Source organism: Paramisgurnus dabryanus, chromosome 2 (genome assembly GCF_030506205.2).
Source record: "Paramisgurnus dabryanus chromosome 2, PD_genome_1.1, whole genome shotgun sequence".
In the NCBI taxonomy this organism is placed as follows: domain Eukaryota; kingdom Metazoa; phylum Chordata; class Actinopteri; order Cypriniformes; family Cobitidae; genus Paramisgurnus; species Paramisgurnus dabryanus.
Window position 1 is genome coordinate 27,332,900 of NC_133338.1, and position 26,212 is coordinate 27,359,111.

Consider the following 26,212-nt stretch of genomic DNA (forward strand, 5'->3'; position numbering starts at 1 on the left):
TTCACTAAAGATTTACTGTGTGGTACTGTCTATGAGATCTGAAACTGAGAAAACTTTTTGAAAATGTTTTGAAAAATATGTTGGTGGTGTCTCCAGCCATGAATTGTGTTGCGGATGCTTTCCAGGGGATTTTTGGGTTGTAGCTGGAATGTTCTGAGTGATTAGTTTGAATATTTGATTATTGATGGTTGTCTTAGCACCAATACAAATGGAGAGAGAGAGAGAGAGAGAGAGAGAGCGTGGAACTATAATAACCAGTTGTTACTCGCAAAAATTGTAGCTTGAAAACATAAAAGCCACATTAAAATGATTTAGGTGCATTTGAATGAGAACTACATCATAATTTAAAAATAATTTGAAATAATTTAACTTATTTAACTAATCACCTCCTTTAAACTTGTCGACAAATACTTAAAGGGACAGTAAGTACAATTTACCCCATCTAGTGGTAAAATTGTATTTTGCATTCAAACAAATAGTGCTCTCTAGCGCCTCGCTTTTCCAAATGTGTGTTGCAACTACGATAGCCGTTATGTAAATACTGATCTCCGTGTCCGTTTCAGCTGGTTCACGTGTTCTGAATGAAAACGCGTTGTGGAAACGCGTTGGTAGGCTAGTGCTTTTTGTCCCTCTCTGCTATTATAGTTTAACAGTATGGCGGAACGACATTTAAGCGTCCTTAGACTTACCAGTACAATGTAAATAAAGAGAAAAATTTCTAAGCTTACAAAGAAAAGTCAGATCATTGGCAGAGGTCATTTGACACCAATGAGGACATATTTATGAATAAAGACATTGATTTTGATTAGTAAAACACTTAAAATCCTACTTACAGTCCCTTTAATTTTATAAACGATTGTATATTGAAAAAATATCCTTAGACATATCCTAATGTTAAACATACACAATAGCACATGTTGTCGATCTAAAAATAAACCGTTTTAAAACGAATCCAGAATGTCCAGTGTAAACACAGCACAGGTGCAGCTCCACAAAATAAATGAGATGTCACACACAATCCACCAAACAATCGACAGGCCGGCCAGGTTTAGTGTCTCTGAAAACATACAGACATAAAGAATCCCCATTCCTCTTGTCCATATTAGGTATGCAATTCTCCTCTGCTGACTTTTTACAAATGGGTGATTAATTCAAGCATGTTGAGCGGGATTCAAATCCTCAGGAATTCTGCCCTCATGCCAGCCCCTGGACTTCCTCGCTGCATGGAACACAGTCAACATTACTCTCCACTGGGCCATTCAGACACTTAAAAAGACGCAGGCTGAGAAAGAATTTAAACCCATCAACAACGAATCACTCAAAACACAAAACTAAACAACACAGGCGAATATAAAAAGCAAGTTCTGAATATGCAAAATAACACAATTCTGATCTATAGTGTTGAACAAATGTTTGAGATCATGATTCAAGAGTCTTTCAGTAACATGCATTTCGTTTAATAAAGAGAAAGCTGCAAAGTCTTAATTGCGCAATCACAAATAAAAGACTTCGGCCCTCCTTGCACGAAACATACACTTCATCACCGCAATCCAAAACGAAATTCACCGCAAACCGACCAAGGCTTACGCTTCAATGACACACTTTTGATGCTTCTCGTTTCCACTCTTCTCCTGAGAAACTCTCATTAAACCGGAGGGGAAATGTTTACGAGAAACTGCTTCTCTTTGAGCGAAACAAAAAAAGAGCAAACCAAACATTTACTTTGGCTGACCAATCGCCATTAAAACTCCATATGCTCATCACGAAGTGTGACGCAATGTACAGTGCAGTACACATATGATTACACTAACAAAAACAATAGAGGCAAATCATAGTGTTCTTATTATGAGAACCGAACGAGACTTACCAGGAGTCGCCTGCAATACCCAAAGCGTCTGCTGCCATCTTCTCCGGTGAGCATGAAAGAGAAGGTCTCGCTGCAGCAAATCAAAGACAGCCACCATTAGTTCTCAAACCACCATGTAGATCAGGTGATAAGTAGATAAAGTGTTAAAAACTATTGCTCTTGATGACTTTGCCCTGAGGAGTAACAACTGTGTGAAAACATTTGATGACTTTAAAGACTTTGTGATGCACGAAAATCAAAAAGCTTGCAAAACTTAATGAAAGTTTATTGGTTTCCAGAGATTTTAGTGTTAGTAGTATATACTTATAGCAGTACAGATGATGGATTATGAGATTGTGTTTCCCAAATGATCCAAATCAAACAATGTGGGTGTAATGGTGAACATACCGGTTCAACGAACTACTTTCAACACATTTTTCCCCACCAAGGAGGCGAAAAGCATAAACACACGCTGTGTTTGTGCTTTTAAACCAGTCTGGCCTTAAATGTTAAAAATCATGGTACTGATAATGCAGGCAGACAAGGAAATGGCTCTACCTGTTAAATTCAGAAACCGGGCTCCAGTCTTTGGCATCTGGAAAGCAGAACTGTGGGATAGCTTTGAGTCTCTGCTCAGCCTCCCTCATCTGCTTAGTAAGTCTCTCTAACTGTGAGGGTCAGATGAGAAAAACCAGTAAGTAACTGCTATTTTTGCACATCTTTCCTTTTAGGCCTTCATTACTATGTGAATTATGTACAAAATACCCCCCCACATGAGGTCAATCCCTCGCCCTGTGTCACCAACGGTCCTCTGTTCCATTTTAGCACAAGAGGCTGCCCCTCAGTTTGGGAGCGTGCCAACATATTTCAGCCTCTCAAGGGGACACAATCACTGAAGCAGATCTCAGCTAATTAAAGTAGTATCTTTCTAACTAAACATGATCGCTATGGCAACCGTTTCCTGCTTACGCCACTTACTGTCAATATGTCTAAACAATAACAGCTCTAAGTGCATCTAAATCTGTAGCCTTGTTTCTAAAACACTGTTTGGGTCAAAACACGACACTGGTCCAAAATTACATGACCGCATTTCTGATGAAAAATAAATAATACTATGTAAACGTAAAAATAAATCTGGGCCCTTATTACATCAGAAGAGGAACTAATGAAATATCTTCCCCCAGTCATGATCTGTGTTTGACAGTACTGACCTTATAGAAGGAAGAATGATATAGTGTGCCATCAGACATCAGATGAAACCATAAATGTGAATTAAACTGTATTTTCCCTGATTTCATTCAAGATATTCACCTTTGGAAACTGGTAGGTGACTTCTGGAGTATAAGAGTTTTTGGTGGGCTTCTTCTTCAAGGAGACCACAACAAAGTACTCAAAGAGCTCCCTTTCCTGCCACTCGATCAACTGCAGCTCTAGCGTCCTGTAACTGGGTGCACGGCACAGCATTGACTGCAGCTTCAGTAGCCTTTGTGTGTGGGCTGCGTTAAAAATACAACATATTTTAGACAATACACGGCAGGAGACTTAATGATATGTTCTGTAGCTCACAAGCACGATGGTAGGGCAGTGTGCAAGCACAAGGTCATGAGTTTGGTTCTCAGGCAATGCACATACTCAAATTTATACTGTGGTTAAATAAATGAGGAGCTCAGATGTAAAAGCCGCTAAACGCCACCTCTGTTAAAAGTGAGATGTGTTCATTAAATACCTTCAAATCTGCTTAATCTCTGCCTTATACCATTCAGGAATACCGTTTTGTTGGCCGAATCCGTTGACTTTGCGCACTTGTCCTCTAAGTGCACGAAAGATTAATTAAATAAATGACAGAGACTGTGAATCACATTCAAACTTAGGTCATTTGTGAGCACTTGGACCTGAATGCAAACCATATACTGTTTGGCAGTCACATGGATCACAGCGCACCCTAAAGTGTGGTTCAGTTTCTTCATTTTCACATTCTGAATTTCATCATTTGCAATGTTTCTAGGTGCATATTTAGTGATTTTGCAACTGTTTACTACTATCTCTTGTCCAAAGAAGTGGAGGTTTTGCCAGAAAAGCTTACATGCACTTAGAGGGTTCTGCAGCGAAAGACAGAAAAATTTGTTAAATAACAATGAAATTACGAAAGTAATATTTGTGAAAATAATGCATTTCAATTACTGACTAGTAACCTTTTTACTGCCATTAAAGTGAAATCACAGAAACTAAATGTATAAAAAAATCTTAATAATGCTCATTTACAAGAAAACATGTCAGACGCATTTAAGATGGTTTTGCATCTGAACTCCTCAATTAGTAGTCTAAATACACTGTACACTGTACAATGCATTCATGTAAATTAAATATGCATGATATGATGTACATTTAAAACATTAATATCTGCAGCCTGGCAATAAGAATATTGTGCGCAGCTCATTCTTATCTACTGCTTAGACTCAACAGTTACTCGTAACAAATCATAGGTCATGTGTGCCTGTTTGCTCAGAGGACAGCACTCAACTCTGTCAGACACACTGCCCCCAAAGACTGTTACTCAGCCATATGTACTGATCCCTCACCTTTGAACCTGTCATCAGAGTCGCTTTCACTCTCACTGTTGTCATCTGCAAACAGAAAAGAAGTTTGTTTGATGTCAAAGGTCCAACTGACTTAAATGGTTGAACCAAAAATCTGGGCACTAACAGCAGATGGTGGTACAGTAAAAGCTGTTACCTCTTAGAGATGCGGTTTCTATATTTGAAAGTGAAAGCTTCTTTAGCCTCTTCTTGCCTCTTTTTGTACAGTAGATAGAGTTTATTCTTTGCACCACCTGTTGGAAAAAGATAAAGATCAAATAAGTGACAACAATAATGGCTTGAAGGTTTAACCTGGACTGGACATTTTCAAATTGCACATTTTAAAAGTCTGCCGTGTCCAGATGGAAAAGGTATTGATTTTAGCTATCAGTGAGCTATATAGCTCTTTAAAGCCATTGGGACCACTCTACTGCAACTTGTGAAATGGATGGAAAGGGGAAAACACGTTAAACTAAATCTCTCAGTCGTTGAGGGCTGTTCTGTTAACCTGAAAAATGGATTCTACCATTCTACGCTGCTACCCTTTAAACCCTGCAGCAAGTAGACATAACAGCTATTGGCATTAAATTGGTGTGTGATAGGAGTTTTCACAACAAAAACTCTTAAGAGCAAAGAAGAAGCAACTGGAAGGCTTTATGCTACACTTAGGGGGGTGCACACCAAAGCTTTTATACGTGGCTAAAAACGCCGGGCAGACAGCTTTATTTCAGCAAACTGCCAGCTTTCTTCAGCTGAGAGCTCTATGGATTCAAGGTATCTGTGAGTATTCTGCTTTGTTTATCAGTCATTGTCCGATTCGCTGGTTGGTTGTTGTAATATTTGTCCCACCCCTTCTCCACTGTGATTGGATGGCAGTGTGAGAGCTGACATTGACAAGCTAAGCTTTTCATCCGAAGTTGAATATTTTCTCTCAGGGGTTGTGTACACCAAAACTTTTAAACGCGGCTGAAACGCCTGGACAATGCCGAATGCCAGCTGTTATTCAGCTGAGTGCCAGCTTTCTTCAGCTAAGCGCTTTGGTAGCTCTGATACGTCAGCAGTGAGATGGTGGATGCTGTGATACTTGTCCCGCCCCTCCTCCACTGTGATTGGACGGCCTTGTGAGAACTGACATTGATGAGCGAAGCTTTTCATCCAAAGTTGAAAATTTTTCAACTCTCGGTGCTCAGCGCTGAGCGCGGAGAAAACCCTGTGCGCCGGTTTTCAGCACGGAAGAAAACCGCTAGCTGCTGGCTTATTTGAAAAACGCCGAGCTTCCATTGGAAACAATTGAAAACATGCGCCGGCCGCGGGCGTAAAAGTTTTGGTGTACACAACCCCTCAGCGTTGAGTGTGGAAAAAACGGCGAGCGCTGGCTTTCAGTGCAGAAAAAACTGCCAGCTGTTGGCTTTTTTTTTTTAAACGCTGCGCTTCCGGTACACCTACACCGCCAGCGTAAAAGCTTTGGTGTGCACCAGTGGCAGCTGATGAGTTCATTTTTCGAGGGAGCTCGATGCGAAGTTTGTCACAACATATATCTAACCCGTCATGTGTGTGGGTCGTAATTTCAAAATATGTGTTCTCCGCGTCGAGTGATCCTTTGTGAATCACGTGTTTTGTCAAAATAAGTGCCTGCTGCAGATGCGTCTAAAGGGTTTATGATAAAACAGATGCTTGCGTTTGCCAGATACTCGCATAATCTCATGCGTAATTAGAGTTTACTGTTAAGGGAGTGTCTAGCGTGCATTTGTGACATGAGCATCTCTTTTATCATAAAAGGTTTTGACGCGTATGCAGCAGGCACTTTGACAACACATGTGATGCACATGTTCACCTGACACTCCGAACACTTATTTTGAATAAGCAATCAAGAGCCGCCACTGGTGTGCACGCTACCTTAGTTTCCAAGAGCCAGCTGTGAACTCTTAAAGGAACAGTACACGAAAATGAATATTCTGTCATCATTAACGTATGACATTTTGGTATTAGATTAAAATTTCTCATCCTCGATATTTTGCAACATCAAAGCAATAAATTATTTTCATTGCGTTATTTTTTATTAAATTATTAACAAAAAAATTTTTTAATAGACCAGAGTTTCAGTGAAGACTGACTAAAATGTTAATCTGTTTGTCATACAAAGTTATTATGTGGCGTCAGAAGACTATAGCACATAGGTTAATTGGAATACATTTATTACATTTAGAAGGTGATTTTGACATTGACATTTTGGAGCTAAACAGTCCCCATTCATTTTAATTACATGAAAAACAGTTGAAAGTTAGTTATTTGCCATTTCTACTTTATTTGACATAATTAAAGGGATAGTTCACCCAAAAATGAAAATTCTGTCATGATTTTCTCATCCTCATGTTGTTCTAAACCTGTATGAAGATATTTTGATAAATGATGGTAAGCACACATCTTTGACTTCCATAGTAGGAAAAACAAATACGATGGAATCAACTGTGTGCTTCCATCATTTATCAAAACGATCTGCTTCATCATTTATCAAAATACTTCCATAATATTTGTTTTCCTGCTATGAAAGTCAATGGTTACAGCAGTTGTGTGCTTACCATCATTTATCAAAATATCTTCTTTTGTGTTCATCAAAATAAAATAAAAACATACAGATGTAGAACAACATGAGAGAGTAAACTATGACAGAATTTTCATTTTTGGGTGAACTATCCCTTTAAAATGTTCGAGTAACTACTTCTTTAACGTTAGCAATTTTTTTTCATCACAATATATAATAAAAAAATTTCATATTGTTCTTAAGAGGAGAAAATGTAAATTTGTGTGCAGAGAAGACACTACAAATGCAGCTTCAAATGCAAATAATATGATTTTTGATAGTGAATCCATAATATATGATAATGAACATTAAAGAGAATAAAAGACATTAACACAAATATTCTTTAAACAACAGTGCTCAACTACTATATAGTCATTCAGCTCTGTTCTGTTCCAGCATACCTTGGGGACTCGCTTTTGCCTGTGGGAGGCCAAGGTATCAGTGGTAGTTCTTAGGCTGTCATCTAATAGGCCACAGGGGGAAGAAGGCATGCCCAGCTGGGGCAGCAGCAGCATGTCATCATGGCTGTGCCTCTTACACAGGCGGGATGGACGTTGATTCTTCCTGTCCGCAGGACCTGCCAACCGCAGAGACTGACTGCTCGGTTTAGAAGGCAGCTGGTGAGAGGAAAGTTGATAAGAGATGATTTGTTTCGCACATGTGCAAGGTGCAGACATGCCAATAATTTCAATGTTTGTACACACAGTTCAATGTGAAGCAAAGTCTTTCCATAGCAATATGGTGACTGATACATAAATATGAATATGTCATTTTAAAAAGCAGCTGCTATCCCTGCTATCTTGCAGGGCTAAAAGAACTACCTGGGGAGGCGTAATAGACTTCCTGTCCTGGGAGGTCCACATCCTGTTGAGCGAGTCCCTAGACCTCTCGGGTAACAGGCGAGAATTTCGAGCCAGACATCTCCTCACTGGATCTACATCCTCGTATGGATTCTCTTTCTCTGTTCGCAGAAGATCAGGGAAGAAAAAGCACGACTCAGACTAAAACCAAACACCAGCTGCATGGGAGCAGACTTAAAAGGTAGCAGGGTAACATGTCTTCTTAAGGAGTGAGTGGGAGACAGAGACACACTGATAGGGAAAGGGTGGGCCAAGGGCATGGAAGGGGGTGAAAGATGATAATGAGAAGGAGCTGGAGGCACCCGATGGGGCAGCTATTGAGTCCTTCGAGAGGATTATTCACGGAGGTTTACCGCTGGCCTGCTTGAAACTTAAGTGTATGGTCTCCAAAAACAGTTTCTGTTGGACGTGAGCCTTTGGACAGCAATCTGTCTCCAGACATAAGGGCCAGTGATGAGTCAAGATAAGAATATGCAGACAGTTCAAAACGGAGTCAAGATGAGTCCTCAGTACTGTTACATGCATTAGAAACTGCTGAAGACTAACCAGAAAGCCAAAGCATCTGAAATCACATTTATCATCCTGTTGAATATATTACATTTAGTATTGTGCTGGATCACCATAGTACCAGGCGCATCTAACCTGTGTTTGTGATTTATTTTTGATTTACTTCGAATAATGGATCTCTGCAGAACTGAGGATATCAATAAAATGATATTTTTCCTTATAAGAGCAATTACCAGGAAATTGATGGGCCTTGAATCAAAAAATGCATTTAAAAAAAAAATGTAAACATTTCTTGAGCATGATCTAAATACTTCTATGGAATCTATGGATATATTCATGCCGAGAACTGGTAATCCATACACAATTTGATCCACACAAGTTAATCCATACATAGTCGGGGAGGGACATTTGGTATCTTCAAATTACCTAACTTGCATGTTTTTGGCATGTGGGAGGAAACCGGAGTACCCAAAGTTAACCTACACTGACACAGGCAGAACATGCAGACAGAAAGGCCACCTGACCTAGACAGGGCTCGAACCTGGGACCTTCTTGCTGTGAGGCAACAGTGCTTCCCACTGAGCCCCTGTGCCGCCCCAAATACTTATTACGTCAGACTAGGCAGTTAATGCTAAAATTTAATACAATGATTAATATGTTTAACATAAATGCATTTGGATGAGACGTTAAACCGAGGTCCTGACTCTCTGTGGTCATTAAATGCCAGGATGTCCTTCGAAAAAGAGTAGGGGTGTGCCCCGGCATACTGGCCAAACCTGCCAATTGGCCTAATAATCATCCCCTCATGCTAATTGGCTATATCACTCTGTCTCCTCTCCACTAATAAGCTGGTGTGTGGTGGGCCTTTTCTTGCGCAATATGGCTGCCGTCGCATCATCCAGGTGGATGCTGCACGTTGGTGGTGGTTGAGGAGATTCCTCCGTTCATATGTAAAGCGCTTTGAGTACTGAAAAAAACGCTATATAAATGTAAGGAATGGGTTTAAATCATTACGTCATACTATGTTTGACTACAATTGTGTGTAAGTGAGCATCACAAAACTATTTAGTAACCACCTGTGTGCAAAATAGCTAATTTTTTATCAGATATATCATTAAATTCAAGTATTCTTTTCATTTACCAAAATAAAAAAAATTAGTTGTGAAACAAATAAATGCTGCCAGTATAAATGATAACCTAAGAGCAACACATATCTCACACAAACCATCCCTACTTTTTGTTTTCTTCTTGTTTTTGTTTACAAAAAACATATTAGCATAAAATCAAGTTGATTTCTCTGTCTTGCTTTAACTTCCATAGATATACAACAGGTGCTATAAAAGAGAAAACAATTATTTCATCATGTCGCCTCTTGCACAAAATCCGTATTGTGCAACACTTTTGTTATGTGTACATATATTGACACATCAAAAACGCATGACAGCATAGTCAAAAAATGCTGCTAAGTAAGCTTGATGATCATAATAATGACTGCCGCTCCTTTGAAAAAACACAAACGGTTAACCACAACACAAGAGAATAATTATCTGACCTTATGAGGTGCACTGCTGTGATCTGCCCTGGTGCCATTAAGGCTGAGCATCACAATGACAGGCCAGAAATTACCCAGAATGCTCTGTAAGTCTCCCAAGGAAAGCAATAAAATGACAGCATGCTGAAGAAATGGTATGCCTCTCTAACCAGTCACATACAGGAGGTTACTAATCAGCTCCTGTACTTACAGGGGCTCCACAAAACACACAAAATGCGGAGAGTGGGCACACACACATGCTGTTTACACAATAGGATTTTTTTTACAAAGGGAAAAGGACAAAGTGAGCGGTACGTTATGTGACTATCGCATTTCCAATAAAAGCGATACAGCAGACACAACTATTTTATGGCCAGTTTGCAATCTTCCCAAAAGCAGCATGCAGTCGTGTGGAATGTTCCTCAAACAAAATGGGTTTGTGATGTGTAAAGGCGGGTAGAAAATCCGTAAAACGCAAATATAAGATGGACACACAACAATCTAATTGTAAGAGTCTATGGAGAAAGGAAATGGCTGCTTTTAGACCTTGTATATCATCGTGACATGAATAGGTTTTCCTACAAATGATTTATCTCATGATAAACGCATTATGACCCTACCATCTGGATATATTTGGCCGATCCATTATCGCTAAATGAATGTGCAATGCATACGGGGGATATGTCATAAATGCCACCAGTCGAGACTGGCACTGTGCCAAAATTTAATGCGAAGCCCCAAGAATGAACCTAAGATATGGTTTCATACATGCCATAATAAACAATGTCTTCTCTCTTTACTTTTTCTTTAAGAATTTCCATAACAAAGAGGTTTCGACTGATACTTTGACTTATCCGTCATTTCCAAAACAGCCAGAGGAAACAGATCATCTGGTTTTCTAACCAAAGCGTGGTTATTCTGGAGGCTCTTACATGCCTCTCTCAGATCCTGCTACATCAGTCCCAAGCACTGCTGATGGCACACAGGGGCCCATATATTTCTCTGGAACTAATCAGCATTCGTAAAAATGCTTGATCCCACACCCGAGGTGTTCTTAGAAACAATGGAGTCTTTGTCGAGTGAAAGGCTGAGAGTCACCCGCTTCCAAACCGCTACAGGCTCGTGCACCGCTTGAACCCACCGGTCATCGTCGTCTCTAAAACAACACTCAGCAAAAGCTCTCTGGCATGAGTTTGCATATCTTAGATGTAGAGAAGATATATCGATATTATAGCTGCTACGAAGTTAACCTGCAAAGAACCTTATACAAGCAGTAATTCAGTCAGGCTTCTTTACAGCATCTGATGCCTTTGCCTCATCCGCAACAGCAAGTCGCGGAGATTTACAGTGTGGACACAGTGCATGACCTAAGAACACTATAACAATGTCAAGCCCCTCAGGGTCTGAGCATTTGTGAACACGGGCTGTTTCCTACCAGGAAGGAATTTAGCACATAAAATTAGCCAGTACCACATGCCAGTACTTCATCACCTTCAGTAGACTAAAAGTGAATTAAGCCAGTGCTCGTGAAAACAGCGGGCGACATAAACTCTTGCACCGGGACGTCTGAGCAGAGCAATGTCTGTCTAGAGCTTCAGGTGTAACAATCCAATAAATTTAGTGTAAGTTTAGGCAGAGAAAAATGCACATAAAATGTAACCCTGCCTGTGAAATCCCAGCTGAAGTCATTTTTAGTGATTTACTGTTTTCTACATAAAATTATCCTACATGATATAAAAGAACATTCTATGAAAATCTAAACTTGATATCTTTGACATATAAGGTCACGTCAAAGTTAAAAATTATTTATTCTCAAAATTAGATTATGGGACTTTAGCCTGTATTCCAAAGGCAGGGTCACAAATCTTTTCCCATGTAAACACGACCAGTGCAAAAATATTCTGTATACTTAACATTGGATATGCCAAATTCAGGCAGAAAGAGTAAGAGGTTGTGTAATATTAAGTTATGTTAACATAATATTATACAATTTACAATTCACTGTAAAAAAAATGCAGCATAAAGTTAAAATAACTTGGTTTTGCAAGTCAATTCAATCTACTATTTTAAGTTTTAGATAAGATAATTTAGATAAATTGACATAGCAAATTAAAATGGCTTAACTTATGTTTTTATGTTACTTTAACTTGACAAATAATGTTGATTTGAATAAAATGCTGTATTTTTTTACAGTGTATAAAAACATAAGAGCATGAATGATTAATATAAGGGCAGTTTCCCAGACAGTTTTTCAGTTAATCCAGGACTAGGCTTTAGTTATAATAGGACATTTAAGTAGTTTTACAAACATAACTTGCATAAAACATTACTTGAGACAAAAATTGGTACTGATACATGTTAAGATATATGTTTTTAAATTAAGGCAGCTCAAACATGCGTTTTTTAGTCTGGGACTAGGATAAGCCCTGTCCGGAAAACCGCCCCGTTTATATTTAAAGGTCACGTTCTTTCTGATCCCCTTTTTTAAACCCTAGTTAGTGTGTAATGTTGCTATAATAGCATAAATAATACCTGTAAAATGATAAAGCTCAAAGTTCACTGCTAGGTGATATATTTTCTTTAAAAGAATTTGCCTTTTAAAGCCTACAGCGAACGAGTGGTTTGGACTACAGGCCTCTACTTCCTGCTTTAATGTCATCAGTAGAACAGTTTTTTGACTAAACTCCCCCCCACAGGAATACAGCAGTCGCCAGCTAAGCTAATGGCAAGCTAAGCTGCTATCGAATCACAACACCCTAAACAAACTTCTTCATAGGGGCTGTAAAATGATAAAGCTCTAAGTTCACTGCTAGGCGATATATTTTCTTTAACAGAATTCGCATTTTAAAGCCTACAGCGAACGAGCGGTTTGGACTACAGGCCTCTACTTCCTGCTTTAATGTCATCAGTAGAACAGTTTTTTCACTAAACTTCGCCCACAGGAATACGTCGGTCGCCAGCTAAACTAATGGCAAGCTAAGCTGCTATCGAATCACAACACACTAAACAAACTACTTCATAGGGGCTTCATAGAACAAGGTAGCCATCAGGCCGTTTTGAGGACAGTTGAAAAATACAGCGTTTTTTACACGTGAAACATGAACACGTGTTATATTGCGCACTGTAAACACAATCAAAGTTTTAAAAACACAGAAAGAACAGGATCTTTAAAATAAATGTGGCAATGCTATCTGATACAAAGTATTAGTTTTTTGTGCATTATTAGCTTTTGGCTACAATCAAATAGAAACAAATAAAAACTGTCACCAACCATTCTTACCCACTATGTCCTCATAGGCGTTCTCCTCGAGTGTGCTCTTTGAGCTGGGCCGACTGTGGTTCTCTGTGGATGCTGTGCCGTTCTCTGTTGGTGATGATGGGTAAGAGGACGGCAGGCTGAGAGCATCCTCTGACTCACAAGATTCCCTGGAAACAGACAGAGATAAGGAAAAACCACAGCTTTGGATCAGTTGCCGAAAAAGTTAAGGCAAACAACTTTTTATTTGGATGATGACAATCAGGCTAGACCACCTGAAAAGATGAAAGCGTCTTTCACATATACAGACCTTTAACACTTCCAATAACTCAACAGTTTTTTAAGAAAATAGCAATTAAGAGAGTAGACAAAAGACAACCTTTATCTTATGGATCGTTAAGTCTTGTTTGTATGGTCAAACAAGTATAGTAGATACTGCCTTAAAGCACGTCTACTAAGTTTGCTAAAAGGTTAGAACTTTAAATTAATGCTTTGACATGACACAACTTCATTGTCTGCATACAGACTCCAAACAGTCGACTTTGCACCAGCCGCAGGAATGTTAAACATGAGCTCAGATGCACAGCAGTTAACGTTCCTGCCCATGAGGTTCTCTATCATGAGAACCTGGCAGTTCTCCATACCCAGTAACGGGCCTAAACAATCCATGTGCCAAAGATCATTCCAACAACTCAGGTATATATACGAGCTATAAACATAATGAGAGCCCTCGTGAAAAACCAAAGCAGCAGCAGGATGAAGTAGTCCTATATCAACTTAATGAGAGAAGATGAAGCAATGTTTCAAAACTCTTTGAACTTCCAAAACATTTCATTTTCTCTATTGTTCCAGCTCACTGTGACAAATTGATACAGTCAGTAAGACTGTTTTGAGGTTGGGGTTTCTAAAAATGGTCCAAGAAAGTGTTTCATGATAGAGATAGAGCTATAGCTGATACTATTTTCAGACATGGAACTAAATCTGAAATATTAAATATTGATGAAACATTGCCCTTTGTTTCATCAGAGCCCGCAGGCTTTTCCGCAGTGTCAGTTTAAATTCTTTTCGATGTGAAGGGAAAAAGAAAAATGACACTTTGCTACACATAGACGTCAAAAAATAACAACAATAGAGCGTAATAATGTAACAGTTCACACTACACAGGCTTTGGATATGAAGACGACAAATTTACCTAATATGGTAAGTTTATAAAACCCAGAGAAAACAAGCATCTCCATCTTGATCCCTGCTTGCAATCAAATGCCTGACAGGAAATTTCATTTTGCTTACTTGATTTGTAACATAAGAGTCTGTGAAACCGTAGAGGCCAATTGACTGTGTGAGAATATGTAGTCAGACACAAAAGCCAATAATTCAAAGTCCAGTGCTACATCAACAAAACAAATGCTTGGCCTGTGGTCATTATCCTTTTCAACATTCCTCAGACAAGTTTTATATACTTCACTATCCAAGAAAAATAAATGAGCTCTTGTTCGTGGGGGAACTGACTGAGAGCAAGTACACAAATTCAATGCCTCTCAGTTAGTTTGCCACAGATGTTTTTCGCTCTCTGTAACACAAATCTATCACTTTAGCCATCCATTTATTTAAGGGAGCTCAATAAACGAAAAGAAGGGGAGTATGCACTACAATAACGGACAACACAGATCAAAAGTGTCACATCATTGATGACGTGATATAGTGTCCAAACACTCATTTTCATTTTAACCTGTACAACTCTAATCAGTAATCACTGAATATGCTCCCCTTCATGCTTCTCATACAGTATCTCTACAGTATCTTTGTATGTATATTGAAAATAGATTTGTCAACTTTCTGAAAAACTTTTGTCTACTATGAAAAATGTGATACAAGGCATGGAGCCAAATTGAAGGTGTAAAAGTAATGAAAGAATGTTTATTCTTAGGTAAAAAAAACTTTGAAGATTAATTTACGGCGCTTTTCCATTGCATACTGTAGTACCCCACGGTTTGGGTCTGGTCCGCTTACTTTTGGGGGCTTTTCCACTGGGTACAGTACGTAGTACCCAATACTTTTTTAGTACCATCTCGGTCGGGGTTCCAAGCGTCCTGAGCTGATACCAAAACGTAACACGAAAACACTGTAGATCACTGATTAGTCTGAGAGAATCGTCACTACCCTCTTCATCGCTATAATGTAAAAATTTAGCTTTACCTTCATGCTAGCGCTGTCTCAAGTAAACCTGTTGTCATCTGTGCTTTGCTGTAAGTTTCCAAACTCCTTTTCAGCGATGAAAAACATCCACATGTTGAGAATCAGGAACACCATACCAGTTTTATCCAGACTTGCAGTTTGTGGTGGTACATTTGCGACGCGCACGTCCGCATATATGATTAAATGCAGCTTAAATGAGGCTCGGCGGAGCACGTCGCCTGACGCCACAGGTGTTTGTACAAAAACTGTCATGTGAGACAGAGGTAGTGATAAACGCAATGTGCAAACATCTATTTGTGGTGGTGAATTAAAATTTTGTGGCAGACTGAGAAATAAATGAATGTATGGGAATGTATAGCATTCCAACAATGCTCTTACTTGTATGATGCCACAGCAGTAGGCAGTGCAAATAAAACGACACGCCTACAATCCCTCCCACTCCGAAGTGTTACTAAACTCGATGGATAGGCTAACCAAGCCAAAGTGATGTGAGCTGACTTGACCTGACATGAGCTAAACCGTGGGGTTCTATGCAATGGAAAAGCACCATTAAAGTCCTGCAATCCCTTAAAAAAGCAAAGTGGGTTTTCACCACTGTATACTTGAGAAAAGCAGTACCCCAGAAACACTGTATTTAAATGTTATAAATTACTTTGAATAAAATAAGTGACTAAATATGACTACATTGACAGCCGTGTCAATCATATAATATGAAAAGGATCATGTTTCTCACCTATCTTGAGTCCTCTTAGGCAAGATTTCATCCGTCTTGGAATTTCTCATGATCGCAGGTGCTGGGGTTGAAGGAAGTGGAGGTGGAGATTCAATGGTGGGAGGTAGTCCATTGCTGGGCAACGAGCCCTTGTGGTTTCGGTTGGCGTCATACTCGAATGTTCGTTTGGGTTTGGGCAAAGGGTTCACTGTGGGTCCAGAAGAGTCCTGTGCAGAGGGTAGCTCTGGGCTCTCAGACCTCGTAGAGCTGATGCTGAACCTCTGCCTGAACTTAGAAAGTCTGTCAGAGCCTGGAGAGGTTTCAGGCTCAGTGGCCACGGAGCAGATGCTGCTCCGCTTGCTGCCACAAGTGCTGTCTAAGTCTTCAGTCCCACCAATAGTGAAAGACTTCTGTCTGGACTTGTCAAGACCGTAACAATTGCTAAGATACTTTGGTGGTGATGGAGAGGGACTTTCCTTTAAGACTTGTTCAATCTTTTGTATCCTACTGAGCACAGCTGAGGTCTCCTTGCGTGCAGAAAGCGAGCGCAGAAAAATCCCAGAGGACTCGGCCTTTGAAGGCCTCTTTTGGAATCTTACAGGAGCTTCTCTATCGGATACATGCTCATCCTCCTCAGTTTCCGGGTAGGAACACTCTGAAAATGCTGTGCTCATTCTTCTCACACCTTTGAAGTCAAAGGTCTTCTCGCTGCAGGGTGAAGACAGCAGGCTTGGGCAACCCTCACTCCCGCCTCCAGGCCTCTTCTCCAAGCATAGGCTCATTCTAGGCAGAGCCGCTTTCCGACCCTCCCATTCCAAGATCTTTTTGCGTATGGCAACAGATGATGTGGAGGTCCCAGTACGGCTGAGTGAAAATGTGCGCTTGTGCCCAAGGTTGGTGGCGGGTCCTATGGAGAGGGTACTCCAGCTAATTGGTCCAGTATTCAGTCCATCCCCCACAGGGGGGTCGTGCTGTGGCTGGTTCTCCTTCTGCTCCTGGTTATCAGCCCTTGATGGTTTATGGATTATGAGCCTCTTGTCCAGACAACCAATGCTTCTAGATTTGGTGAGTCTGCTTTGACATTCAAAGTCAGTGGAGAGTGAGGAACCACTTCTCAGACTGGCAGTCTTACAGCTCCAGTTCCTTTGGCTCCAGAGTTTAGAGTCAGCTTTTGCCAACCTTTGACTTGCGTCCTCACTGCCACTGAGGTGAGAGGATCTTGGCTCTTCTGCAGTAGAAAGAATCGGAGGTGGAGACACAGATTGACACCTGAAACAAGAGCAACCAGCAGAGGGTGATGAAAACTATCCAAAATGTATGCTTGGCACACCATAGTATTCCCCTGAGAAATAAATACTTCTTTCTTAAACTAAACAAGCAGATGCTAAGACAGGCTGGTTGTTAAAAATGTATCAGGACATCTAAGAGCAACATGACATGCAATGTGAATCCAAGTATGAGAACTAAAAAAGATGGATTCTCCATAAAAGTAACGTTAGTTAGGTTACGTTTGATGTTGGATAAAATAACAATCCGACATAATTTTGGAAGCGCTAAATCCCCTAACATCAAGCCAACGTAAGCACAGAAGCATAGTCGAGATACAGTACAGTCTGGGGAACATTTACATAGACCTCCCAATCAAAAGCATGTGAAACTATTATAAGTAATGAATTAAGAATAAAAGAACTTACCTACTCAATCATCAACCTTAAGCGTAATTTTTTTCTTAGCTGTATGTAGCAACAGTTTCTCTTTGTCTATATGTCAACTTCTGTCTCCTCATCATTCCCAGGCCCATTGTTCACTCTGCAAACAGCCGCTGCTCATGCTGAGCAATAAGATTAAAGACTCTGCTGACCTCATTTCAGTCTCTTCAGACGTACAAACACTTTCTCATCCACCTCAAAATCTAACGCTGCTTATGAGCTTCCAGGAACTACAAGTCATCTTGGCCCACACCTCAGTGAAACTGAGGCAGGCAGATCTGATGTCACAGCAGTGGTTAGAATAACAAATGCAAGCTGGGAGGAGGCCAAGAGAATGATCCATGGTGCAGGTTGGGACAGATCAACTTAAAACCTCATCATAACGCCCTAAAAAAAGGGTAGAGAAACGCCACGCCATCTAAAGCCTTGCAGATCTGGCTTTGGAATGATTGTACAATCAACCTCCTTGTGTGATACATTCACAAAACATATCATCACGTTACAGACACATCACACTGGTTGTCTGTACTTAGACAATCTTTACTTTGTACTTGAAAGGTCACCACTGTTGATATCTGTTATTTAACTATGCTCTACATCTACAAACTGAAATGCAAATTAATTTTAACCCTTCAAGTTAATATTTTGTTTTTTAATAAATAAAAATGAGATATCTCTTAATTATCTACTGCATGCCTAAATGCAAATGTTTACATTAAACAAACATTAGCTCTGCAATTATAACATTTTACTTATCCACATTCTGTTGGAAATCTCTAATGTTAGGTTAACCACAATACTGTAAATTGCATTCTGGTTTCCATAAGTGTAGCAACTCTTCCATCATGACTGATCAGTCACAATGTCACAAAATGGTGTACAGACAAGGACAAAACTAACGTAATTAAACCGAGTACATTTTGTCCTCCTAAAAGAAACCCGAAGGCCTTATCATTAAATTAAACACTGAAAAATGTCATGCTTGGGTCTGTCTAATATATTCAGTGTTAAGCAGATTTTTCCTCATAGCACAGTCTGCACATTTCCCATATAAACATTTATATGTAATGAAACAACATTGCATGTCTAAAAATATCTAAACCACCTGTCCACAAGGCATAAATGATTGTTTCTATAACTGCAGTATTAGCATTCTTGACACAAGTAAGACATTAGCTTCAGATTTCTTTCACTGAGTCCACTATGAGTCTGTGTCTGTGGTCTAAGGAGGTTCTCTAAGAGCCAGGACAGGGCCAGAAAAAACAAGCTCAGCTCCGGGGAAGCCAGCTGGTCTGGCCACACATGGACCAAGTGGAAGCCAGTGTGAGTCTGGATCTTCCTGGGCCTTGAGAGCAATGTCAACCACAGGCCATTTCCTGTTTGAAAGCTGTGCCAGGATGGTAAAGCTATGAGGATCCAGGAACACACATCAAAAAGCAACATATCAAGCCCAGAGTCAGTGGGTTCCTCCTCCACAAAAATGTGAATATTTCATCTGTGATTGAGTTATTTTCTTAGCCATTATCTTTGCTATAAAAAGCTAAATCTTAGTGTTAGGCCTACCTACCATAACCCCTTCTGACATAAATCTGCTTTCTCAGCATTGCCTGTGAATGTCCATGTCTAGGAAGAAATGCTCGTAAGTGTCTAGCAGCCACTATGCCATCATTTTCTTATTCACACAAATCACAGTTTCCTTTTGTAAATATCTCTGACATCAGAGAGTGTGCATACGGTAGGTAATTCCGAAAGCAGCTCCTCTCACTCTTGGAGGAATGTTTTGCTTCACTTGTTCCTTATCCAATAACTATCAGATACTTACCGGAAAACTTCACAGAATGAAACCTGGCCACAAATAGAACAAAGATTATTTGAGGCCTCCAGGCACCGTTTGAAAACCACTGATTCAGATTGTTTTGAACCATCATTCAAAAGAAACACAATGGAGCAAAGCTGTCAAACTCCTGCATAAAAAAATGAATAGGATACAAAATACAGGCTACTCTTTAAACAAAATTGTTCAGACTACTAAAATAATTCCTTTTTTTTTTCATTTATAGACCCTTTAAGAGCAAACAGAGTAAAATGCAAGACTTAAACTTGTTCATTCTTGCTGTTAAGCACTGCATTACAGAATGATAAGTGTTGTTTTGTACTTTCATTTACCTTTATTTCGCAAGCGCTACAAAGCAACTTACAGTGGTAAATGCATTCTATGTAACTATAAACAATCACAATATTTGACTGAAAAAGCACAAACAAAAAACACAGACACAGTGTCATGGCTCTCACCTGTCAACGTTTTCCTGAGGGCCTTTAGACCCTCCTGTTCTCTGTGTAGCTTTGGAGCTCTTGTTGGCAGTCATCTCCTTCTAACAGCTCCCTCGCCTGATAAAAAAAAATGTTTCTTTGTTAAAAAGTGTATTAATATTGATATTAATGCAAATGTATAACACTAAACAAGACAAGGTACAGTAATGTAGATGCAAAAAAGCATACTGAAAAAAATGATTCATTCAATTTACCCAATTTTTTTAAGGTAAGTGGTTGCAATCAATTTATTTAAGCTACATTTAAACAAAAAAAATAGAAAGGCAAAACAAAACAAAAAACTTTTGTTTAAATGTAGCTTAAATAAATTGATTGCAACCAACTTACCTTAAAAAAATTTAGTAAATTGAATGAATCATTTTTTTCAGTGCACGCACATCAACCGCAAATGGGTGCTCGAACAAAAACCCTCAGAGGATTAAATTAAGATTTTGATATTTTGACCGTTTTCTTTAATTAAATTCTTTAAAGATTCTTTAAAATGTTTTGGTTTCCCTAGTGGCATATATTGCTTGCAGATATTATTTAATTCTCCTTTTCTTGAATTGTATATTTTAAATAAGACCTTTGTATTTTGTATATTTCATATGACTTCATATTTTTTATACATTTTCTTTTTGGTTTATTAGTTTTTATTTTAAATTAAATTATTATTATCATTATTACTGGTGTAGTATGTCATGTGATCTTTTGATCACCTAGTGGTATGGTGGCACGCCATACATGTCATGTTTGTAACCAAACCGATCAGAGGCTCCATTGACTTCCATAGTAGAAAAAAAGAATACTATGGAAGTCAATGGGGCCTCTGATCATATTCCCCAAAATATCTTCCTTCGTGATCATCAAAGAACAATTTTTTTATACAGGTTTGTAACAATTAGTGACTTAGTGATAACAGAGTTTTCATGTTTGGGTGAACTATCCTTTTATGATTCAAAGCGTTTATTGTCATATACCCAGTCGAGGAAAGCAGGTTTCCCTGAGCAAATCACAATAAATATGGACTTTGATCTCTGCACAAAAAACAGCCGTATCATTCCAGTTTAGCAAATAACACATTTATGACTGAATCTCTGACAGAAACCAAGACAGACCCAGCATGTTTCAAGAGAGTGGGTTTGCTGAATAGATCCAGACAGTAAATCTTACAGTAGCTACAGGGATATACATAAAGTAAGACTAATGAGGAATAACGTATTCCAGTTCCCATTTAAAGAAAGAAAATACATGCCAGCTTGAAACAGATGACATTCATTTTCAGAAGAAAATGTAGGTAAACCCAATGCAAGTCCCTGCCACAATGCCTGTTTTGTATATTCTAGATCCCAATATAACATTGTGTTTGCCAAGTTGTTACTCTGGCCAGAATTTAGAAGTTTCAAGTTTTCGTGTGTTGCTATGTGTTTGTTATAGTTGTGATGGTTGATTTTTTTGTCCATTTAAGTAGTGGGTTGCTTGTGCCAGAGTTGTTGGAAACTACAATCCCAACCAGCCAATACTCACTGACCATGAATATATCGGTGGTCTCACAGTTTATTTTCACATAAACTGTGACATAAGTAAAATCATACACAAAAAAGTTTTTTTTTTTAATAACTCCCACCCAGCAGCACTGGCACCTGTTCAGTCAGCACAATCCTCTCCCTCCTTTTTCAAGCCTCTCCGCTCACATAAAGCTATAAAACATTTAAATACATTGATGAATAAAATATAATTAATAAAATAATGAATAATATCACAATCAGGTACAGAAAATCATTATTGGCTGCGAACATCCGCAACCCCAAATATCTATTTTACTGTAGTAATACCATGTTAATCTATTGGATCTGCTTTCTTATTCTCCGGCTGAAAATCCTACATCTGACTGCTTAGAAAAAGACAATGTAAAAGTGCATCGCTCCTTAAAAAGACACACGATGGGAGCTATCAGGACAATCTGTGCATGACAAATTGTTTAGTCAAATCCTTAATCCTACTATAATCCTACAATAATAATATTTCGTTATTAAAGGAACAGTATGTAAGAAATTTATATCAATTAATCATTAAATAGCCCTGAAATGTCACTAGACATTAAGAAATAATTTTCATTTCAAATACTTATATCACTCACAACAGCGGTCCGGCCAGGATATTGTCATTTAAAAAGTGGAGTTGCAGCCCTCAACTGATGTTTATGTTGTCGTTTGGTATATTGGCCACCAGCTGTGTGATTGCAGTACCAGTTTTAGCCACACGTTTTGTGATTGCAATACCAGTTTTGGCCACAATCCTACATACTGTTCCTTTAACATTATTGTAAAATAGGTTTTTACAATCCTTAAATCGAAAGAACAGCAGCACCAAGACCGTACATTACAGAGCAGGTTTACAAAGCCTTTCAATGTAGCAGAGGTTTTGAAAAATCTGTTTGTAGAATCAGAGAGCCATGCCAAATGTCTCTAGTCTAAGAAGCAATGTTTGGAGGGTGTGTTTGTATTAATGTCTGTTTAAATAGAACAGCCAAGATTAACACGGCTAAGCTAGTCTTGGTTCATTAAATAGTGATTGCTTTTTCCCATGACTGTTTGCACCTGAGGACTAAAAAGCCCCTGTTTAATGGCAGATATTAGTTTTACAAGCTTGGTCAGGGAGTTGTGGTTTGAGAGTTTTGAGCACAACGGTGCTCAGGTTGGTTGTTGAGAAAGAGAGGACTGCTTTCATTTTGTCGGTCTAAAGCCTTAACAAGGCTTAAAAATCTTTGATGAGTAATAAATCACTATTTTTTCACAGCAACTCTCTTAAATTATCCACAGTTTAACTATAAGTCTTAACTAAACTTTACTCTTTATAGTCCAAATCTCATAATATGACGATGATCTCAGAGGTGGTCTCTTAACCGCAAACACAAGCTCTTCACACCACCACACTAGCTTCAACACCTTAATCAGCCACGCTTCATAACTACAAAACCATGTGCAAAGCACTTGCAACTTCCTCCCTCATCAGGCAGCACAAGTATTAAAAATGTGTTATCCAAATTCAGAAGGAAAACCTCCCATCTTGGAATGCGCCGCTCACTCATTTTGTTGTGAGTTGATAAGCACATCGATTTTAAGGACAGAGAAGGGCTGGGTGTAGCTGGGTGCACTGGGGGCTTGTTTACAGGAAGTTGTTGTATGCAGTACTCAGCCAACCAGCAGAAGAGCTGAAAGCCCAACAGAGACGGATGAGGAAAGAGACAGCATTCCTTCTGTCAGCCATTTCCTGTTTCAAAAGACTGCAAAGAACATGCATCTTCATTTTCAATCTAACTCCAGGGCCTTCTTACAGTTCTTATCTTCTAAACTTATGGTCTATTTTAGCTCATAATGAATTATTCATGTTGTCTTTCGCTGTAAAGGACACACAACAGCTCTAAACTACCACTTTTACTTACAGCGAACGGAGATGAATGTGTTTGCTTGTTCTAGTTATTGATCTATTTCCGTCTGATAATGCTTTGTTTTCGGTAAGAGCAAACAAAAGAGTTTGTATGCAATAATTAATTAAATATTTACAGCTGAAAATGTCCAAGTTATTGTTGTTATCATTAGGGAAAAAAATTTAGCTGCAAAAAAAAAGATAAAACTGTGGCTAAACAAGACTGCATAAAACGTAAATATTTTCTTTTTTCTATGAAATGAGAGCCACGGCATGCTCTGAACTTTTTTAGCCAGAGCTGTTGAAAGGTGAACAGCTGTAAAAATAAAGTCCACTGAACACGAAACATGAACATGGAAATGTATTAGCCTCATCACTATCATCAAGACTAGGGGCACATTGACCATGACCGAATCTATAAACCAAAGCTACGGTTAAAAATAGGGTTGCACAATATATCGCTTGAGCATCAACATTGCAACATTGAACTTCTTTTGAAAGGAACACCATTTCAGAACACTTCACCATGTCTTTTAATACCATATATGACATTATATTAACAAATGATAAAAAAATTTTTTAAATTGAACGTCTTTGAAGGTCTGCATTTGTTAAAAAATAGCTAATAAAATATTTCAAATCAATATTTAACTTCCTAAGACCTGGTGTGTCCACAAACATGGACATCACATTTTTTGTTGTTTGCACCATAATACTTAATTCTGTGTAACTGGAACCTGTTGTACACAAATGTGGACAATTACACTGCTTCATGTAAAAAAAAAATATTTATTATATTTATTGGTTCTTCCTAACCGCAAATAGCTGGAAGACATCTGAAAAACAAACAAACCAAAGCTCGGGTCTAAGGAGTAGGGATCGACCGATATGGATTTTTTTGTACCGATACCGATTTTTGTTTCATCAGCTTTAGCTGATGACCATTACAGGCTGCCAATTTCTTGAGCCGATATTTGAAGCCGATACTGCTTTTGCTCACTCAATTTATATCATAAAAATGACACGACGATGCCAAATGTAACAAGTCTCAATTTAAAAAAGTAACATTTATTGACCTTAAAAAAAGCTACAAATAGTAACAAACAGGTGAGGGTGCTATGGAACCATGAACTGCACTCTCCACAATGACAAGGAACTATCAGCAAAGGATATTGATTTCTAGCGTTTTACTACTACAAAAATAAATAGAGATGAGAAATAAAAACCCGCTTTGTCCAGCTATGATCAGCTATTAGGCCGAGCTTTCAATTTTGTCATGGAACGGTTGGTTGTTTTTAGTCACATGACCTGCGATCGCTTGCGGCTTCCAGCACTCTGTCAACACAGCAGCCACGTATCAGCTGATGCCGATACACATAAAACTAGCAAAAATTGGCCCGATATATCGGCCGGCCGATATATCGGTCTATCACTACTAATTTGCCTTACCTTACTTATAAGGTAAATTGCCATGTAATTTGCAGGATAATGTGCAGGGCAGACAGCCTGTTGTTATCATGACATGAACTATACCACGGGGCTGTTGAATGCTTTTTCTTTATTCTGATTGGTTGAGAAATTTTCCGTAAAATGCATACCTAACCTGTCAAATGTCTTAAAATAAACAACAGGGCAACATGAACAATTTTATGTTGTAAACGAGTATAAACAGAATAACTGACTCCGATCCTTTGAATTATTCGAAAATAATGCACACCCTGCGCTTCATGTCATGCCGCATTACCACATTGGTAGGGATGCACCGATACCACTTTTTTGGAATACGAGTAAGAGTACTTGCATTTCAGTACTTGCCAAAACCGATATCGAGTACTTTATAAAAAACATTTTAATTTACAGGTAACAGCTTTAGTCATATAATTTAACCAAAAAACAAGGGACTAGTTTTCCAGTTTGTTGTAAACTCTGCCTCTTTGGACAACACAAGAGGCATTAACCCCTTACACGCCGCTCAAACATAGACATTTCTCAGACCGTGGTATCGATCCCTGGTATCGGGGGACTTTTAACGAGTACGAGTACTTTAGAAAATGTGGTATGGAGGCCGATACCCGTATCGGTGCATCCCTACACATTGGGGTGCATTATTTTCAAAAAATTCAACTGCCCGTCAAAAATTATTCCTTACGTAAGCCCCTTCAGTGTTATACAAGACTGACCCACTGTCAGGGCTTGTCTCTGCGATAACAACCAGCTGCCTGTACATTATCTCTAACATGACACACTGAATGGTTTTGGTACATGGACTGTGGTCTGGAGGGGGTCTTGGGCTTACAAAAGTCACAGTTCACTACTGATGCCTGATGGTACCAATTAATATGGTTTCAAACACGGTTTTAATACCATGATTAGGTCCCTCGACAAGAGGTATATTAATACCATCATGCAACTATTTCCCACAAATTGGAAAAAATGCAAAGTTAATTCCTCTGAAACAGAGGTACTGACATCATCTAGTGAAGTCATCCAGCAATTCGCATACCGCAATAGGAAAAGCGAAATATCGCAATATCACCCTGCCCAAATATCATGCGACTTGCTTCATATTAAGAACAAGTTGTGACTTACAAATGTACAGTAAACTAGTATAACCTGCCTATATCAATTGGAAGGACATTTAGATTTCCTAAATGTGATTGACAACCTGCTTGTTTAAGACGCTGTTCCACAACAGTGAG

General features: G+C 39.0%; 1 protein-coding gene across 3 annotated transcripts in view; it reads right to left on the reverse strand.

Annotated features, from left to right (window-relative positions):
• The window catches only part of dennd2b (DENN domain containing 2B), a 58,393-nt gene that overhangs the window by 18,104 nt on the left and 14,077 nt on the right, over positions 1–26,212 (reverse strand). For 2 of the 3 annotated variants that reach the window (XM_065267720.2, XM_065267719.2), the window contains exons 2-11: positions 20,067–20,162; positions 16,087–17,334; positions 13,173–13,327; positions 7,825–7,964; positions 7,405–7,620; positions 4,580–4,676; positions 4,426–4,470; positions 3,158–3,342; positions 2,405–2,514; positions 1,868–1,937 (exon numbers count right to left, since the gene is read on the reverse strand). In XM_065267720.2, coding sequence (XP_065123792.1) covers positions 1,868–1,937; positions 2,405–2,514; positions 3,158–3,342; positions 4,426–4,470; positions 4,580–4,676; positions 7,405–7,620; positions 7,825–7,964; positions 13,173–13,327; positions 16,087–17,334; positions 20,067–20,140 — 2,340 coding nt within the window. In that variant the 5' untranslated portion in view covers positions 20,141–20,162. The remainder of the gene's footprint in view (positions 1–1,867; positions 1,938–2,404; positions 2,515–3,157; positions 3,343–4,425; positions 4,471–4,579; positions 4,677–7,404; positions 7,621–7,824; positions 7,965–13,172; positions 13,328–16,086; positions 17,335–20,066; positions 20,163–26,212) is intronic. The other variant, XM_065267721.2, reaches the window with a different exon arrangement.